The sequence below is a fragment of the Panulirus ornatus genome, chromosome 20 (genome assembly GCF_036320965.1).
Source record: "Panulirus ornatus isolate Po-2019 chromosome 20, ASM3632096v1, whole genome shotgun sequence".
Classification (NCBI taxonomy): domain Eukaryota; kingdom Metazoa; phylum Arthropoda; class Malacostraca; order Decapoda; family Palinuridae; genus Panulirus; species Panulirus ornatus.
This window is the reverse complement of record NC_092243.1, coordinates 66,586,970-66,607,670: the sequence shown is the minus strand read 5'-3', so window position 1 is coordinate 66,607,670 and position 20,701 is coordinate 66,586,970. Positions and strand designations below refer to the sequence as shown.

The window sequence follows — 20,701 nt, the reverse complement described above, 5'->3', positions numbered from 1 at the left end:
CTGTTACCACTTCCCGTTTTGCTTTCTTCACCAATGTTCTTATTTGTTCTCTTCTTTTTTCGCACATTAACCCCCTTCCAAAACTTTTTCTCCCTCAAGTGTACTGATACTTTCACCCCGACTCACATATGCCCTCTTTTTCAACCTTTATATCTTCCCCTTGACCTACTGCTGCTTTCTCTCTTACAGCTCCCAATCATTTGCACTTCCTTCACTAGCACTTCATCCCACCACTTGCTACCTTTTCCAATATGCCCATCTCCCACCTTTCGCATGCGACATGTATCTCTCACATGCCAGCAGTTTCCATAAATATCTCCCATTCCTCATCCACTCCCCTTGCTTCATATACTCACCTGTTGCCATTCTACACTCAATCTCCTGGTATATCTTCATGTCTTTTCCAAGATCACTTATTATTACCACTATTCACATATTTTCCTTTTGTCCAAAAACCTCAACAAATCTTCACTTCGATTCCACAAGATGATGATCAGACATTCCACCAGCTGCCTTTTTCGGCACATTTTCATCCAAATCATTCTTTTACATGCCTATCAATTACTTTTTAATCCAATAATGCTTGCTGACCATCTTTCCTACTCACATATTTACACTTGTGTCACACTTTTTAAACCATTTATTCCCAATCCCCAGTCCTTTTTCAACATACGACTCCACAAGCTGTTCACCATTTCTATTCATAATACTGAATACCCCATGCCCATCAGTTATACCCTCAATTGCTTCATTACCCACCTTTGCATTCAAATCACCCATTACTAATACTTGGTTTCTTGCATCAAAACTGCTGACACACTCACTCAACTGCTGATAAAATACTTGCTTCTCATGATCTTTCTTCTCATGGCTAGGAGCATAAGCACCAATAATCACCCAACTTTCGCGATCCACTTTCACTTATAGCTACACTAGTCTAGAATTCACATTCTTACACCCTTTGACACCCACCCATATTTGCTTCATTAGTGTTACCCTCCCTTTACCTCGTTCTCTAACTAACCCCTGCTTTTACTCCTAAGACATTTCCAAACCATTATTCCCCTTTACCTTTACCCCCCAAATCCCGACCTAGAAGGGTCAGATCAAAAGCGCAAGTTAGGACTGATCATGGCAAGAACTAGAAACTAAAGACAAACGATCTGCTGTCTTTCGGAAAGAATATTAATCAACAGTTTAATGAAACATGCCAAAGACTAAAAGTATAAAGAAAAAAAAAGGGTTCTCAAGTCCTTACAAAAATATTAAGGTGAAGGTCAGTATACAGTCTTGTAGCAGGAAGTGATGTTGGCAAGATGGTGCCATAGCCACACCCCGGTCAGCTGTTAAATGAGGTCCAAGTGATGGTTGAAGAAAGGTTGATCTTTATGTTGAATGCCTCTTAGCAGGTGGGGAAGGAGTGACATGATAATCTTGCATGCTCATTTCCTCACCTCATTGTTGTTGGGAAGGAGAAAGATAAAGCTGGAGAACTGTAAGTGGTTTGGTAGAAAAATTACATGGATATTCTTGAGTTCAGGTGCGGGAAGCTTAAGTATATTAGATGTGATGCTTGTAATGACATGTTCCTTCCATAACACCGACAAACCTGTATAAGGCTGGGGCTATGCGAAACTGAGGTGTGGAACATGGCTAGAAGCAATGCTGACCTATGTGACCGTAATTGGAGTATGGGTAATTGTGTAGGTGGCAGTGAACCAGCTTTCGAGACTGTTAAAAGTGTTCGAGAATACCAGGTAGTTAAGAGATCTATTTTCAGCATTGATATCACAAGCATTGTTGATATATTTCCATCGAGCATGCGAGTCACTTAAACCATTTAAAAGGGATATGAAGCATAAGGATCCCCTTTTATAGGCTGTGGGATGCCACAGCTGAGGGACTAGAAGGCAGAGATGACTTTGTGAAAGCATACAACCTGATGATGCTTACTGAGGAAATGCAAGCCATGTAGTGAGATTTGGCCGCAGCACAAGTAAGGTTCATGTATGTTGATGATTATATTGTGGTTGCCTGTCATAATGTTTGGTAAAGACGAACGAACGCTAAAACCACAAAGGTCATACATTTGTTTAGGTTGCTGTAGATAAAGTCAAGGAAACTGTTGAAACAGTAGGCGGGAGAAGAGGTCTTTATATTACTGTACCAAGCACTGAGACTTTATGGAGCTCTCAGGATATGTGTAATCCTGATGAACTTCCTAACTGCAAATTACCCATGTACAGCTCATGATTTTTTTCCCTTCCACTGAAGATGACACAAGACTATACAGTCATTAAATCGTAAACACGTGTTTCCATGAGTTCATATAGTTAGTGCCTCTACAAGGCAAGTTTCATCTAAATCAAATATTAGAATTTGACGCCACAGTCCTACATCATCACAAGGTATCTAATTATATGGAATTACTGATATTGATAAACATTTGAATAATAGTGACTGAACTGATCCAGAAGGTTGAAATGAAGGAAAAGCCCTCAATGAAACAGAATGTTGGAGACCCTGACTAGATAATCTGAATGTGGTGACTAACAAAAAGAATTCCAACATCATGGCAGAAGTGTTATTTCTTACTCTGTTGATTACTTTCACAGGTTCGGTGGTAATTTTTCTGGTCAGTCCCACCATCAAAATAATGATGCCCCCTTTTTTTCAATCCTTCAAATGTGTTCCGCGAAAGGAGATGAATAATAGGCTATAAGCACGCCACGTTGGGCCGATTAAACAAAGAAATTCACATACTTGGCTGGCTGGAGATCAGAAGGGCATGGCAATGGTTTTAATTCCTAGTCGTTGCTTTGCGTATTAGTGAAACACAGGAAGTCCAAAGATGAAAAGAAAAACCTGTGAGAAAACAGAGGTGCTTGTGTAGCTCGGGGAAGAATACTCTATGCAGGATCATATCGAGAAGTCAATGGACATTGATGGCATTTTGCCACCGATGTATATTACACTGATTTTGGAGCGAGTCGAAGGTAGGGTGTGTCTGGTGAAGTGATGGTGAATAAGTTGAATTATTTCATTTTCAGAGAAATTAATTAATGACGCACGGAAAGGAGGGATTCTCTTTGTTCAAAAGGCCCAAACTCAAAGTTTACAGGTCACGCAAAGCACTGGCTGATGGATTGTTTCACATGTATGTTAGGAAAGTTGAAAGATTTATTGGTTAGCACGTATTTCGCAAATCATCTGTTATGGAGGCCTTTATCGAGGTTGCATTTTTGTTGGGACAGATTTCATTGCTTCATAAGCCGTTTTCTTCAGTTGTGACAAGACGTACCAACACAGCTGGTGCTATAAACTGCATTATCTAATCAATTAATCTCTCATGCTTTGCACAAGACTCCCTTTAACATTATCTATTCTCGCTTCATTTAAATATCCTGTACTTTTTTTTAATCCCCGAGTTTCAGATCATATGTTTTTAGTATAGTTATTAATGAAAATAATTCATATGCTCTTGTGTGTGTGTGTCTGTAAATGTGTGTGTGTCAGTGGAAGGTGATGATAACAACCGAGGGGTGTCATACATACATCATTTATAACACTTGAGCTTTATAAAAAAAAAAAATTAAAAACTGGACATGCACATACAAGCCATAGCTTGACGGGGGAATCACACAAAATGTTTCCTGTTCAGCTGGTGTGCCGCGCACATCCTGTGGCGACGCCCAACCTCTGGGACTAACCCAACTGTGCTGAGCCCTGCTCTGTGAGGGAACTATCAAACTTAACAAGATTGGATCATGCATAGATTTTCTCAGTAATCTATTTGTGAATAGCTTTCATATTACAATAGATAGCCTGTAATTACTTTTTCTTCTAAAGTCTGATAATTAGTGTAACCATTGAACACCGAGCAGTGCAGCTTTATGACAAGTAAAGTGGATTAAAGTCAGTCAAGAGTGCATGAAGATAACTCTCAAAATGTTTCCTGACCTCTCGTGTACCTGCTCACAAAACGTTAAGCGGATTTGTGCGAAAGACAATTCATTATCGCAAAACGAAAATGGTTTTCCAAGTTAATGAAAATGATTATAGAGGAAACGAAATCGTGTCACCGATTTTGTGGGAAATGAGAATCTTATTATCAATGACAGTTTTTTCTAATGAATCCCATATCTGTCAATGGCACTACATCTAAAAAAAAAAAAAATAGTATTTCGTGCCTTGACAGTCACATATAAACTTGACATCACTTGACATCCGATCGTAAAAGTAAGCTTCACATACTTGAAGTCATTCCCATGTTTTTTTTAGGGGGGAAATATGAGAATTTTCATTCCTCTGGGCACCATCTGCACGTGTTGGATCCTTAGGGGAAAAAATATGGCTGGTGCTATAGCTAAAAATGGATCCAAAAAAAAAGAGGTAGATTTTCAGGTACTTACACATATGGAGCAATTAAAGAACTCTTTTCGAAAGGAACTTTCGAGAAAATGTACTATTGAAAAGAGAGGAAATGAAAAGGATATGAGTATATACATTTTTTTTTAGAGGATATATACTGGATGAGTGAAATTGTGTAGCGGTCATTTCAAATTCTCGTGGGCTAGAGTCTCATTTTGCCGCGGGCAAAACCGAATTACGTTTTCAGTAACATTGTAATTCATTCCACTACGATCAGTTTTCCTTTACTGAATTTAGATTATTAGTTCAAAATTTGGTCAATACAAGGATAATTACTCACCCAGTGATGAAATTAAAACTGGAAAAGGTTAATGTGGGAAATATCCACGAAGTCTGTATGGTGAAAAAAAAAAGCCCCATTTGATAGACAAAAAGTAAGTGCATAAAGTTGTATGATACACACACACACACACACATATATATATATATATATATATATATATATATATATATATATATATATATATAGATAGATAGATAGATAGATAGAGAGAGAGAGAGAGAGAGAGAGAGAGAGAGAGAGAGAGAGAGAGAGAGAGAGAGAGAGAGTTGGATACCAAACGGGTGATAACAATACGCATAAAGTTGTCCTTGTGGCTAGATCAATACGATACAAAAGTAATTGGGACTGTAAAGTTTTCAGGATGATAAAGAAAACGTACGATGTGTTTTGCCATGGAAAATGATACGCTTTATATTCAAGAATGTAGCACATGGTGTGTGAATAAGGCACCAAAAAACACGTTTCCAGAATATACAGAAAAAAATATGCACGCATCACAAATCCTACACCAAACATCTTTATAAACTCTAACTCTTTCTTCCATTTCAAAGCGTCACCTTCCCTGTCATAGCCCCTTCCCCTGCTTCTCTAAACCACCCTGTTGATATGTCAAAGGAAAAACTACAGGACCCGAGTGGGTGTAGGGGCTGGGAAATAATGGGTGTAGGAGCGGGAAATGATGGGTGTAGGGCGGGAAATGATGGGTGTAGGAGCGGGAAATGATGGGTGTAGGGCGGGAAATGATGGGTGTAGGAGCGGGAAATGATGGGTGCAAGGGCGGGAAATGATGGGTGCAAGGGCGGGGAATGGCGGGTGCAGGTGTCTGTCGTCCAAATGGACCTTTGCAAAGGCATATTTGTTTTGAAAGTATCAAAAGAACTGTTGAAAAGCAGTTTAGAAGAGCTCATCTCATACAGAAGAGACCTCAGTCTTTAAGGAAGTTTTGGACACCACATGATGTTAGGTTTTCCCGTGTTAAGGTAAAGCTTGTGATCTTTGAGCGTATGATAAAAAAACAAACATATATCAAGATTGCTACCAGTCCACCCCCATTTGGATCATTCATATGTAAGTGGTAAATATGCTAATGCCAGAATGTACCAGAGATGAAAGTTTGACCTGGTCACCCAACATAGGGCTCGCCGACTTGCATCAAGTTCAGATACACATCGCCGGAGAACCACTTTGATCCCAAATACACGCCTTCTATTCACAATTAAGCAAAACACTGATCAGAAATGTTTAATAATCCTAAGGAAGCCACATGAAACGAAAGTTTTGATCAGATTCATCATGGAAGCTGGCCTTACGTATCATCTGTGGTCGGTACAGAAATTATGCCATGGTTGGTTGGTACTTTCCAGTTGTAGGTTGTAGCCGGCCGGCCTCTCGGTAGATCATAGGGAAACCCTGAGCCACACTCATTCCTCTACCCTACAGGACGCTCACCACGCACTTTGAGGTCTTCACAGACAACGGGAATCTGTAGTATCATTGGCTTCTAGTAATACTAAGAATATAAAGCATTTTTAGCTTGACATAGGTAAACGAAGCAATGTAGGCTACGGAACACGATTGTAGAGTCCCTCACTATTGCCCACCAGCTGTTGTGAATTATAGAAGTACTTCGTCATTTCTCCCTTGTTGCAATGTGATTTTTACAACTTGAATAGACATTGATTGATATGGAATATATGATGGTTGAATGCCATGGTCTGGTGGGAGGTTTCTCCCGTCGTAGTATGTCTGGGTGGAAAGGGTAGATGGGGGTGAATGGACTGACTGGCTGGACATTGTAGCATTGGTGCACCTGTCGCCACTGACTGCCTGAAGGTTTTATCGCCTCGATACACCTCACATTCACCTTATTCGATTTCCCATGACGTGTGGACAGTTGACTTATTATGTAATGAATGGACAATCATATTATCTCGAACATTTTTATATAATTGCAAATGTTATTGCATGGTTGAGAAAAGTTGACGGGGTTGGAATCGCGCCAGTCGCCATTTAGTAGTTAAGAACATTAAGTTCCGCTGGGTCTACAGCCCATGGCAGTGCAGTTACATAAAAAGGTTATGTAAGGGTCAGGGTGATAATACCTGTAAGTGACCGTGTAACAGGTTACAGCAGACTACAGGATGCGTACAACTACAGTCGCTAAGTGCCATCCAAGTTATTTATAGACAAAACCGCACGATGTTCACTAAAGAGAGGACATGACCGGCTCCAGCAGTCTCTCTGTGCACACCTGCACACATCTGACACCTCCATGTTAGAGGGTGTAATAAGATAACTAAGTAATTTAGCCACTTTGTTTAGAGGCAAGTGTATCTTATCTGGGTGTCTGGCCTTGATATTACTTAGCAGACCTATTGCCGTCGAGATAGGGCTTTATACGCACTAGACATGCTTCAAGATCGGTGTGCAAGAAGTGATAAACGAATACTCATTAATATAACTCCATGACAGGGGAAGTTAGGGGTTATTTTAAAGCTATTTGGAATAAAATCTGAATCGAAACTGCGGCGGTCCAGCAGCACGACGCATTCCACATGATGACGTGTGGTGAATTTTGCGGTTAATAATGATCCACCTTCCCCCACACTGCAAGACGGAACCGCATTACTTTGGAGATACTGACGTTAACGTCACGTGCTGAAATATAAAATCCACCCTGAATTTCGCGTTTTGCTGCAGAAATGCCCAAGCTGAACAGGGAGACGAGGTTTGCGAACTGGATCGACCGCGCCTTTCCCATAATGCAACAGGAGCTGCAGCCACATAATATGGCGGACACTCTTGAAAGCGAATTAGGTAATTTTTGTGTTATTGGTGTGTCCCACGCTCCCGCCCGGGCGGGAACTGCTCGGACATGGCCCCCAGGGTGTCGTGGTGCAGCGGGAGGCCGTGGTATTGGTGTGAGGGAGGTGTGTGGACCACAGGACCCCACCAGGAGCTATGTGTCCTGATGATTGTTTACATTTGGCTCTTCCCCCACGAATGGCGTAATACTCAAATGCAAAAATTCCCAACTCGGGCCTGATCCTCGCCACTGGCTGGTATCTGGTGATATTGTAGGAGGCTGGTGTTGCTTAGGGTTGTCTCAAGCCCAGCTGGGGCTCCCCCGTTCGGTAGGGATTGATTATTGAGCGGAATTCAGTATTTCTAAAAGTCTCTCAGGTAGGACGGATTGACATTATTAATTACATGTGGGATAATTATAAGCGGTGGGACAGACTAGTTTTAAGGAGGGATTAGTGTAGTCTCCATCTCTAGGGATGAGATCGTAAGGGGAATCAATCCCGTTGTTACTTCTAAGTTAGAAAAGACTTGGTATGCAATTGGGATGTCAATTCAAGAGTAACTAGAGTTTATCGTTACTAGTTACAGGAATTTTACATCATATTGTGTTCACTAGCTCTTCTTAATGTGAGGGTAACAATGGGTATATTCCTCTCCCTAAGCTTGTTCCTAGTGTTAGACATAACACTATTCTCTCCCAGAAGACCACTTGGCCTGTGGAGTTATGGACTCCTTATTTGATAGGTCCTGAGGCGTATATACGCCTTAGGAGGAGCTGAGACATTACCTTGGAGAAGCAGAGGCTTCCCTGGTTTCAGTAATTCCCAGTTTTCAAAGCATCTTAACTTTAAATGATTCTTAGCCTAAGTTTTGTTTTTACAATTTTAATCATTTTTTTTCATTAGAGTTTAATCATATATATATATATATATATATATATATATATATATATATATATATATATATATATATATATGAGTTCAGTTGGATGAATCTGTAAATCATTTACTGACAATTAAGTGGATTGAGTAAGCTTATGCAGTTTTTGAGAGTGTTGGTGTTTGCATAGCCATGGCTCAAGGCTAGGCATAATTAGTGCCTGTATTATTGAAAGATCTTAGTATGGTATTTTCTGTTTGAATTGTACCATTTGTCATTGGATGCAGCTAATTGAATGAAACCATAATGGGTCACATTGAAAATCAGTGTTTATATACTTTTATGTGTTATCTGAGGTGAATATTTATATATGTATACCTGTATGTGCGTGAAATCTTGCTCCTATCAAATCAGATCAAAGATGTATGTATCATTTTGAAAGAATCCAGAGATTAAGTTTTCATATTAGTTGACCCCAGTTTACTGAAATAAATGATTATAAAGTTTTTATTTTTGATACAAAAGTGTTGATTTATTTTCAATAAATTGATGCTTTAGGTAAGAAATTCCAAACAACATATATAGAAAAAAAAAGAAGCAAAATAGCGAGTTGAGATGTAACGTTAATTTCATGTCATAGAATATAGTATATCAGGAACTTATGGCCTCAAGTTACTTGTACACATCATTAGCCTTTCCTTGGTGAAGGATAAACCTCCACATTTAACTCCAGGTATACGTCTTTCACTTTCCATGTATTCAGTAAGTTAATCTTCTTATCATCTATGTTCATGATTTTTTTTTACCACTACCGTTCACAAATTGTTTCTATTGCCTATGGACCAACATCATCTGGCAGCAATCCTCATCAGAAGTCTGTAAATTTGACATACTCAAATTGTATATTCATCTCTTGTGACTTTTGCCTCCCTTCTTTCATCTGTTTAATTATACACTGTATCTTATCTTGATCCACCGGTCATCTTGCAAGTATGGTCATCACATACATGCCATCCTTTAAAAACTTTCATATTCTTGCTGTTACAATGCTTTTTCATGCCACATATCCATGGGTTCTTTATTTGTCTTCCAGATTCCAACTTTACTATGCAGTTATCAATCTCTGTAACTCTTATTCTTTACCTATCCTGCTCAATATTTACTAGGGACGTATTCTATCATGCAGTTTTCTTGCGTATACTATGCCTAAAATTTTTACCATTCACCAAGGCTCAGTGCTTTTCCAATTTTTCTCCCTTGCAAGATGCTATTCACAGCTTTCATACAAAAAAAACTACCTTGTTCTGCTGTACTTCTAAATGCATTAACGTATCCGCAGCCTCCAGTTCTTCAGTCAAACTAGCATTACCTTGATGTCCCATCTCTTTCAGAAGCTTGGGTTTTATTGACATTCACTTGCACCAGCATCTTCCTGCATATGTCATTAGTACATCTTACCATTTTATCCATTTCCTCTGGATCAGATAACTGCACAACAAGGAGCTGGGTGTCCCACCCAGCTTGCATGGGTGATTGCTTATGGATGCCATTTCTGTAGATATTCTATGCAAGATGTGCATGTGGATAACAATTGATAAAACAAATGAGGTTAAATAAAACCTGATGCTATTAGCAGAAGATAATTCCAGTCTTTTCTAGAAATAACTCCTAGTCTTTTGTATCAATGGTTCATGTTTTAACTGACAGTCAGAAGTTAGCATAACAAATGCAGATCTTAGAGCAAAGCTTTCATAACAATCACAAGATGCTTAGCAACCACAAACATTCAGTAACTGCCTAACAAAACATAGATAATTTCAACATTGTCTCATTTAAATATGCTCATTAGCACTCCTTTCTTTCCGTGTGTGCTAAACCATTGCCACCCAGATCACTTCATAATTAGATACTAACTTCCAAGTAGAAAAGAAGATCCTATTCCCCCAACAAACATGAAATTGACAGAACATATACAAATTATTGACAGCACGAACCAGACTGCCACCTTCCCAGTTTTAAACTTATGTAGTTGAAGTGATGAGGAATACATCTTAGCTCTCGAAAATTCTTAGAAACTATTTCTACACCATTGTCTTTTATGATGGATTATATGATGTGCAAGATGTTTTCCATTATTTTTGTGAGTAGTGTGAGTTTGTTTAATTGCCTGTTACCTATTCAAACTGTATGGAAAGAGATTTCTACAGTCATAGGGTTCCATTTTCCAGACTTTTGATGCTATCAAGTAGCCTTTTTGAATCTTTGTAAATTGCCAGCTGTTCAGTCTCATTAGTTATTTCATTCCATCCCTCCGCCACCCTAAATTGGTATTTCTTTATGTCCTTCCCTACATTTTTTTTCATTACTTCTAGTTACTCTTGTGTTGTGTTGTCTAAAGAACTGTTCACTCTCTATCATCCATCTCATTTAGAAACTTGAAAGGTCTTATCAGGTCCATGCTCTCCAACCACTCCTCCATTGTGGACAGCTTTGTAGCCTTCAGCCTCTCATTATAGCTCAGTTCTTAATTTGGGCATCGTCATAGTTGCCCTTCTCTGTGCCCTCTTATTCAGGTCTTTGTGCTTTGTGCAGTGACCATACTTACGTGGTATAATTTAGTTTTGGTCTGATGTGTGTTGTGAATGATTTACAGAACATTTCCTGGTCCATATTCTTGAATGTGATTTTTGTAATAGCAAACAGATAGTTTACCTCTTCTATGGCTCTTTTAATGTGCAACTTTGGCAGTAGATAGACACAGTGTTCACTCTTGGGTCTTATGTTCAGATTCCTGTGATTTATTTCTCAGTAGGTCATAATTGGACTAAGGCCCTCTTTTGCATTGTCTCATCCTCATTACCTTGCACTTGTATTGAATCTCATCATCCATTTATCTGACTAACTTTGGAGTTTGTTCAGGTTCCCCTCTTGGCTGATGAAGTTATCATTCATTATTTCTTTCATGATTTTTGCATCTTCTATAACATGTTTAGATAGGATTGCAGTTCATCAGGCAAGTCACTTACCCCAAGAATTGCAGTGGGAACAAGATCGAGCCCTGCAAGATGCCACTTTAATGCCAGCCCACTTCGAGGATGCATGTTGTACCTGTGTTCTTTGTATTTAAAAAGGAAAAAAAATCCTGCTCGCAGATCTAGCTTTTTTTTTTTATCAACCTCCAATGGGGAACATTGTTAAAGGCTTACTGACAGTCCAAGAACTCACAGTTTCCCCATCCTTCTCCTTGATCTAAGTGAGAGTTAACTCTGTCATAAAAGTCTAGAAGATTGGTTGTACATGACCTCCTTTCCCTTATTCCTTGTTGCCTCCAATTTTTTTTCCCCAGACAAAAGTACACATCAGAGTTGTGCCTTAATTGAAATGTACAAAGGTTTGTGAAAGGGAAAAAGAAGACAAGGATAAGCATTACAGATTTTGGAGCAAGTGAAAACCCTGTCGTTTCAAAAGTACCAGGTCATAGATACTGGGAAAGACATGAAGGGTTAGAGACCTCTAAGGCTTCAAGGTGTAAGGAAAGCAACAGGTATAAAAATGGCCTATCCTTGAGTTGCTGGCAGCCACACATTAATCATGTGACACAGTAGTTTGCCGAGTATTGCTTGGTCCAGAAAATAATGAGGGCACAGAAGCAGCCAGTTCTTGTGCGCAAAAACCAAAGAAATACCTACAGAAGAGGGTAAGTGCACTAACATATGCGAAGTGGGTAAAGTTTTTAAGTTAGTCTGAGAGAGTTGATAAGTTGGACCACTTTCAGTTCGGCTCTTCAAAGTAAGGATGCAGATGCAAAAGCATTGCTTGATACAAGGGTGGATCAGTCCTTTTCATAAATGGAACCACTGTTCAGAAGAAAAGAAATTTTGACATCTAAGCAGGACTCCCACTTTCTTAGAGCTAGACTTATCTGTTTCCATAATGTAAGGTTTCCAAGGTAGATTGAATGTAACAGTAATACCAAATAAGTTCATTGAATCAAGAGATGGGATTACAGATCCTTTAAAGAAAAGAAGAAATTAGATTTCCCTTTGCAAGTAGTCATTCCTTTGCTTTTTTTTATTATCTTTTCCAGTGTTTTACAAATGAAAACTAGTTAGTGAAACTGTACTCTGGTTCAGTGCAGTTTCCTAATCACCTTTCTTAAATGTAGGTACAACATTTGCCCTCTTTTGCATCTTTGGGACTACCTCTCCCTTTAATGACTTAACAATGTTTCTCCCACCCTCTCCTTGATCCTTTAACTTCTGACACATATATCCTGTTTTTCAGACTGTCTTAACTCATTTTCTCCTTACATCCAAACCATTTCAGCACACCTTTAGCTCTTTTTCTCATCTTCACTCTTATTACCACACCTCTCTCTTACCATTTTATTACTTATTTTATCAAATGACCATACATTATCCTTAAAGGTTTCATTCCAAATCATACACCCTCGTACACCAATCACCCACCTTCTACATATCATCTTATCATTTATAACCCATTTATTACATCCAAATAACATTGTTAGGTATTACTGTACTTTCACACATACCCATTTTCACCCTCCTAGATAACAACCTCTCTCTTCTTACATTCCTCAGTGTTCCCAGAATATTTACCCCACCTCTGACTTCTACATCTATGGTTCTGCTTGCTGCCATGTCCTCTCTTAGGTTTCAAACATACTTCACTTCCTCCAGATTTTCTCCATTCAAACTCACACCCCACCTGATGCATCCCTCTTCCCTGCTAAACCAAATAACCTTGCTTTTATTCACATTTACTCTTTAACTTCCTCCTTTTACACACTCAGTCCACTGAGAAACCAAAGTCTGTAGCTTCTCATTCTAGTCCGCCACTAGTGCTATTTCATCAGCAAACATCTGACTCAGTCTCCAGACCCTGTCACACCTTACCAACTGTATATTTGCCCCTTTCTCAAACAGCTTTTCATTTCTCCAAGCGCCTTTCATTACCTCCCTCTTTCCCATCCATAAACAAATGGCTGTGGTTACATTACACACTCCTGCTGCAGACATGTATTCACCTGGAACCATGCACTGTTTTTTTTTTCTTACTCTCCTACACACCTTACATGCTTAATAGAAACTTTTGTTTCTTGTATCTTCTCTTCTATGCCATACATTTGTAAGATTTTCTACAAGGCACAACTGTCAACTTTATCTTTCGCTTTCTACATATCTATAAATGCCAAATACAAATCTTTGTTTTTGCTAAGTATTTCTCCCACACATTCAAGGGACACACTTGATCCAGACATCCTCTATCAGTCCTGAAACCACATTGTTCCTCCCCAGTCTGAATCTCTTTACATGCATTTACTCTTTCAATCACTCTCTCCTGAGCAAACTTATAGCTATGTAGATTGAAAACACACCTTTGTCCTTCTTACCTTCATATAGTAGCACTATATACATGCATTCAACTGCAATACCATCCACTCCAGCCACCTTACCATATTCCTTCTAACACAAGACTTCACCACCACTTTTTTCTTCACCAGACTATATTCCATGACTCACTTCCTGACCCAAACACCCAACATCTGCTACCTGATCATCAAACACACTCAGCAGTTTCTCAAAATATGCACTCCACCTCCTGACCTTATCACTACCAGTTACCACTTTCCCATCTCCTTCTCCATCGCTGTTCCTTTGAAGAACAGTTATAAAGATATAGGAAACATAGCGTATGAATACAAGTAAACATATAGAAAGCTTGAAATATCACATTGTAGCCAATAAGTAAAGCTTGTGTTATCACTTTGATCCTTAGAACTTAGAAATGCACCCAAAATCAGCTGAATTATTTTGCATTGGTTGGGATGATTATGTTGGTCCGAAAATGTCTTCATTTGTTGTGGAATCATAGCACTCTCATGTATGTGGGCAGTGCTGCATTACATGAGAGGGTACAGAGTTCCAAAGCTTCAAGGTGTAGGGAAAGAACATTTATCAAAACAGTCCAGAAAGCAACAAAGTATCTGAATATACCTCTGAGCTGATACTTTTCCTGTGTTTTGTCTTGCAAAATGATTCCAGTTTATAGTTGCAAGGGATTTCAGAAGATTTTACACAATGATAGAATGTAAAAATGTAGGCTGTATCACCACCATGTAGTTCTGCATCATACTCCCTGCCATGGTGGATGCCACCAGTGGCTAGCAAATGACCATTCACTTGAGTGATCACTTGTTATTACTATGTGTTTTTGTTGAAATTTGAAAATTTCATGTATTTGCTTTCCATGGACTGTGTATATGTGCAACAGTGTTTACCATTATTTTTTAATATGGGATGTATTTCTGTCTATTATGGATAGGTTGCAGAAGTGTGAGGCAGGGATAAGATTTTGATTTCTGATAAGGGGTTGAGAGGTGGCTATAAAGAAGTAAATAAAGATGATACTCTAACAAATACTGATATTAGATTTAATATGCAAACAGTAAAGAAAAATAATCACCCCAAACTTATCAAATTTGCTGTACAAAATAGGAAATGAATATAGTCAATTCAAGTATTGGAATTTTACATATGTCTTCGAACAAAATTTAGAAATTTAGGTGTAGATCTCACTTTCCTGTTTTCTTTGTGGCCAGAGTTCAGCTGGTAGTCTGTACCTGCAGGATTATATCCTCATCTGTAGACAACTGCCGACTCTTAGGCTTTCAGCAGCAGCCCGTTAAGTATGGTGCTGGGAACTTTTTGTAAACTTCCCTTGCAACTCTGACGGTCACATCATGCTAGTGAAAATAGAGGACACACCTCCAGTTTTCTCTAGGTAATGATAAGGGTATTGTAGCATTGATTTATCAGGGTACTCTTGGGCTGATAATTGGTCCCATTTCCAATAAAAGGTATTGTTTGCCAGTTTCCCCCAATTTGCCATGAAAAAAAGTCAGAAACTGTGATGTGCTGTCTTGTGAAACAAGAAATTTATTGTCATTGTGGCCAAAAGTGAAAATGAATTGGAACCTTATTGTGAGAGTATGCTTTAAAAGATTTTTATGACATGTTGGATAATAATGTTCCAAAGTAAGACATAGTTATTTACAGTATTGGAACATTTAAAGATTCTCAGTTTTCCCAATTTTGACTGGTTTCCAATTTAGATTGGGCCCCTTTCCTGGAATATTTTTTAGATAATCCTATGATGGCATACCTGTCTGGCACATCAGCCAAGGTAGGGGGTCCTATAATGTTGCACTCTCTGGCATCCAGCTTATTCCAGTCAGAACGCACACAGTGGCAGAGCAAACTCCCATGCTCCTTTTTAGTTGATGATTGAGTTTTGTAATGATTTAGGCAACTTTGATCTTCAGTCTTAGAGCATGGATGCTCTCAGCTGTTGGAAACAGAATGGCAATAGATACATCATACATGACATCATGGGTTTACACCCTCCATGTTTGCTTGTGGTGGTAATGGCCTTGAGGTGATATTCGAGAGACTGGCTGCAGCAGCTGACAGTGGAAAGGAAGGACCACTTCCATGAGAGTTAAGTATCAAAGAAACCCATGGAGAGTCACTCATCTCACTGTTATCACTGTTTGGAAGTTCTCTTTTGTGAGACATGATGATACTTTCTGAGGTGTATGACCAAATCATAAAGTTTATTTTTTTGATATATAAAGGCTCCAGTGATAGACAAAAGTCCACATGATGGCTGGTCCTTAATTGAAATATAGAGAGGATTATGAGAGGGAAAAGGAAGAGGCAAGGGAAAGGATTTACTAACGTTGGATGAAGTGTAAAACCTATCTTTTGATATGTGCCAGGTCATTGTTATTCAGAAAAACATGAGAAGGGAGAGACTTCTAAAGCTTCAAGGTGTAGGGAGAGAAACAGTTGTTGAAACTACCCATCCTGAGTTGCCAACAGCTGCAGAGTAATCATGTGACTCAGCAGCAAGCATAAAATTGCGTGGTTTAGCTAGTGGTGCGGGCATGCTTGCAGCCAGCTCTCGGGAGCAAAAATCGAGGTGATATCTATAGAAGAGGGAAAGTGAATTAACATTGTGGTGTAGGGCAAGAGGGTCAAGCGTGCAAGTTACCCTGCGAGTAACCACTTTCAACTCAACTTTGTCAAGTAATGATACAGAGCTAGAACCACCCTAGTGGTGGAATTACAGAACTGAGAAAGGACAGATGAGAGTTGTGAGAAGTTTGCGAGAGAGAGATGGGTAGAAACTTGAGGCATTAAAATTAACTAGATTTTGTCAACCTCTGAGATATCTTGTCTGAGTTTAGTGGGAAGCTTTGTCAAGACAAGATGCAGATAGTGTGAAAGAAGAAAAAGCAGAATTGTTGGATGTGGGTGAATTTAGTGTTGATTTGTCAGCATTTGTGTGCATTGTAGAAGAGGAAATCATTGAAGAAAAGGAGAAAAAATGTTAGGCTCAGGACAGAACCTTGAGGGACACCACTGTTGATGGAAAGGGGCAGGGAGGCTGATCCATCAACAACCACAGAGCCACAGAGGTAGATTGGTGGGAGAGGAAGCTAGATATTAAGGAGTAAAGTGAGGGAGAGAAGCCGAAAGAGGGGAACTTAGAGATGAGACCCTGATGCCACACCTTGTCAAAAGCTTTGGATATGTCAAGGGCAACTACACATGACTTCCCAAAATCTTTCAGGGATGATGACCAGACATCAGTAAGATAGGAAAGAATATCACCAGTGGATCTCGACTTATGGAAGCTATAATGGTTATCAGAGAAAAGACTGAGTTCTGAGGTGTCTAATGATATGGGAGGGATTCATAGACTTTGGATTTGCAAATGGTAGATGTCACAGCAATAGGACGGTAGTTAGAGGGGCCAGATTGGTCACCCTTCTTAGGGATGGGATGTATCAATGCATGCTTTCAAGGAGAAGTTTTGGTTTTTAAATGGAAGCGGAACAGACAAGCAAGCACAGGTGCAAGTTCAAAGGCACAGTCTTTCAGTAAATGGGGGTATTATATAAGGTTGATCTTGCTGGGTGTGTGTGCTACTGACTATAGGTTATTCTTTGCATTTACTGTAAAAGTAGATGGTTAAAAAATGGTTATGTCTGGTCACACAAATCATGTATCCATTATGGCATCTGCTTTAGTAAGAAATAATTTCAGTTCTGTCTGGGGCACCTTTTGTGCAGTAATGCTGACACAACAGCATTATCCTCGTAATAATCTAGCCAAAGTTGAAGCTGACCACATTTAGGTATTACAGTTTGTTGATAAAGGATTTTATAAATACATTTGTATCCTCAATGATTGTGTGTTTTCAAGGTCAATCAGCTGAGCAGCAAGCAGAGCTGCTACTGACCTTCAAAAATGGTGGCTTCTCTTCATCATCCTCCTCCTCCTCCTCCTCAGCTTTCTCTCAGCCACAGGAGTCACAGCAGGTATATTTTAACACTGTTTCTTCGATTGTAGTACAGTACTGGTTATGAAACCATGATTATTTTTTTTTATTAGCTTATTTTGTACGTCTTGAAATGTGAATGATTATTGTGATAATACTCGATACTTTATTAGAGATTATTTTTTAGTATTATTGTGATGATTGCATTACTCATAACAACTAGAGAGTGGATGTGAACAAATGAGGCCATTCTTCGTCTGTTCCTGACACTACCTCGCTGACGCGGGAAACAGCAAACAAGTATGAAAAACTCTCGTATAATATAGTTGTTAAGGTTGCATTTATGATACGGAATGTAATGCATAGATTGCATTACATTTTATTGTGTTCCCCAACTTTTGTTAGTTTGCAGCATTGTTTTTTTTAGTGCTACTGTAGAAAAATGAGATTTTTTTATATATGAATTCTAGACATTGAGAAGATCCATCTCTCAGCATGGTTACTTTTTATGTATTGATTTAAGGGACCCATGTATTTGGAGGGCTTGATGTAACCCATAAAGCCAATTCAAAATTTGTTTTAAACAAATTTTTTGTACAATCATAAAGTGATTATTGGAATGCAGACCCAACCCAACCAGGAAGAACATATACATTAATTCATTCTTTTATTCAGGATTTCTCCCCTTTGTCTGCTCTTGGGCTACATAGAGTGGGGGAGGACAGACCATCCCCTTCTAAAGAACCAAGCATCCAGTTGAATCGCAGAGGCATGGTAAGTTGTGTTTTTATTAACATGTGTCTGTTAATTTATTATATTGCAATAGTGTTGGGAATAACCAGTAGTGAAGTTGATACATGTATTAGAAAATTTGTTTTATACATTTCAGCTGTGGTAGTCTGTGGTCGAGGTGGTGTGCAAAGTGAGAGAGTTAGGGAAAATGATTTGGTAAACAGAGAAGAGGTAGTAAAAGCTTTGCGGAAGATGAAAGCCGGCAAGGCAGCAGGTTTGGATGGTATTGCAGTGGAATTTATTAAAAAAGGGGGTGACTGTATTATTGACTGGTTGGTAAGGTTATTTAATGTATGTATGACTCATGGTGAGGTGTCTGAGGATTGGCGGAATGCGTGCATAGTGCCATTGTACAAAGGCAAAGGGGATAAGAGTGAGTGCTCAAATTACAGAGGTATAAGTTTGTTGAGTATTCCTGGTAAATTATATGGGAGGGTATTGATTGAGAGGGTGAAGGCATGTACAGAGCATCAGATTGGGGAAGAGCAGTGTGGTTTCAGAAGTGGTAGAGGATGTGTGGATCAGGTGTTTGCTTTGAAGAATGTATGTGAGAAATACTTAGAAAAGCAAATGGATTTGTATGTAGCATTTATGGATCTGGAGAAGGCATAAGATAGAGTTGATAGAGATGCTCTGTGGAAGGTATTAAGAATATATGGTGTGGGAGGCAAGTTGTTAGAAGCAGTGAAAAGTTTTTATCGAGGATGTAATGCATGTGTACGTGTAGGAAGAGAGGAAAGTGATTGGTTCTCAGTGAATGTAGGTTTGCAGCAGGGGTGTGTGATGTCTCCATGGTTGTTTAATTTGTTTATGAATGGGGTTGTTAGGGAGGTGAATGCAAGAGTTTTGGAAAGAGGGGCAAGTATGAAGTCTGTTGGGGATGAGAGAGCTTGGGAAGTGAGTCAGTTGTTGTTCGCTGATGATGCAGCGCTGGTGGCTGATTCATGTGAGAAACTGCAGAAGCTGGTGAGTGAGTTTGGTAAAGTGTGCGAAAGAAGAGAGTTAAGAGTAAATGTGAATAAGAGCAAGGTAATTAGGTACAGTAGGGTTGAGGGTCAAGTCAATTGGGAGGTAAGTTTGAATGGAGAAAAACTGGAGGAAGTAAAGTGTTTTAGATATTTGGAAGTGGATCTGGCAGTGGATGGAACCATGGAAGCGGAAGTGGATCATAGGGTGGGGGAGGGGGCGAAAATCCTGGGAGCCTTAAAGAATGTGTGGAAGTCGAGAACATTATCTCGGAAAGCAAAAATGAGTATGTTTGAAGGAATAGTGGTTCCAACAATGTTGCATGGTTGCGAGGCATGGGCTATGGATAGAGTTGTGCGCAGGAGGATGGATGTGCTGGAAATGAGATGTTTGAGGACAATATGTGGTGTGAGGTGGTTTGATCGAGTAAGTAACGTAAGGATTAGAGAGATGTGTGGAAATAAAAAGAGCGTGGTTGAGAGAGCAGAAGAGGGTGTTTTGAAATGGTTTGGGCACATGGAGAGAATGAGTGAGGAAAGATTGACCAAGAGGATATATGTGTCGGAGGTGGAGGGAATGAGAAGTGGGAAACCAAATTGGAGGTGGAAAGATGGAGTGAAAAAGATTTTGTGTGATCGGGGCCTGAACATGCAGGAGGGTGAAAGGCGGGCAAGGAATAGAGTGAATTGGATCGATGTGGTATACCGGGGTTGACGTGCTGTCAGTGGATTGAATCAGGGCATGTGAAGCGTCTGGGGTAAACCATGGAAAGCTGTGTAGGTATGTATATTTGCGTGTGTGGACGTATGTATATACATGTGTATGGGGGTTGGTTGGGCCATTTCTTTCGTCTGTTTCCTTGCGCTACGTCGCAAACGCGGGAGACAGCGACAAAGCAAAAAAAAAAAAAAGAAAAAAAAATTATTATTATTATTATTATTAATGTAAGTCTTGGAGAGAGGGCAACTATGCAGTCTGTGGGGGATGAGAGGGCCAGGGAAGTGAATCTGTTGTTGTTTGCCAATGATACAGCATTAATGGTTGATTTCAGTGAGAAACTGCTGAAGTTGGTGACTGAGTTTTGAAGAGCATGTGAAAGGAGAAAGTTGAGAATGAATGTGAATAAAAGCAAGGGTATTAGGTTCTTTCAAACTATACTGGGGTCAGACTATACTG

General features: G+C 39.4%; 1 protein-coding gene across 4 annotated transcripts in view; it reads left to right on the top strand.

Moving 5' to 3' along the window:
• Window positions 1–7,438: 7,438 nt before the first annotated feature.
• Window positions 7,439–20,701, top strand: part of LOC139756077 (protein lin-9 homolog) — a 100,377-nt gene continuing 87,114 nt past the window's right edge. For 3 of the 4 annotated variants that reach the window (XM_071675095.1, XM_071675093.1, XM_071675094.1), the window contains exons 1-3: window positions 7,439–7,531; window positions 17,692–17,807; window positions 18,443–18,541. In XM_071675095.1, the coding sequence (XP_071531196.1) occupies window positions 7,477–7,531; window positions 17,692–17,807; window positions 18,443–18,541 (270 nt within the window). In that variant the 5' untranslated portion in view covers window positions 7,439–7,476. Of the gene's footprint in view, window positions 7,532–11,712; window positions 15,203–17,691; window positions 17,808–18,442; window positions 18,542–20,701 lie in introns of those variants that run through there. The other variant, XM_071675096.1, reaches the window with a different exon arrangement.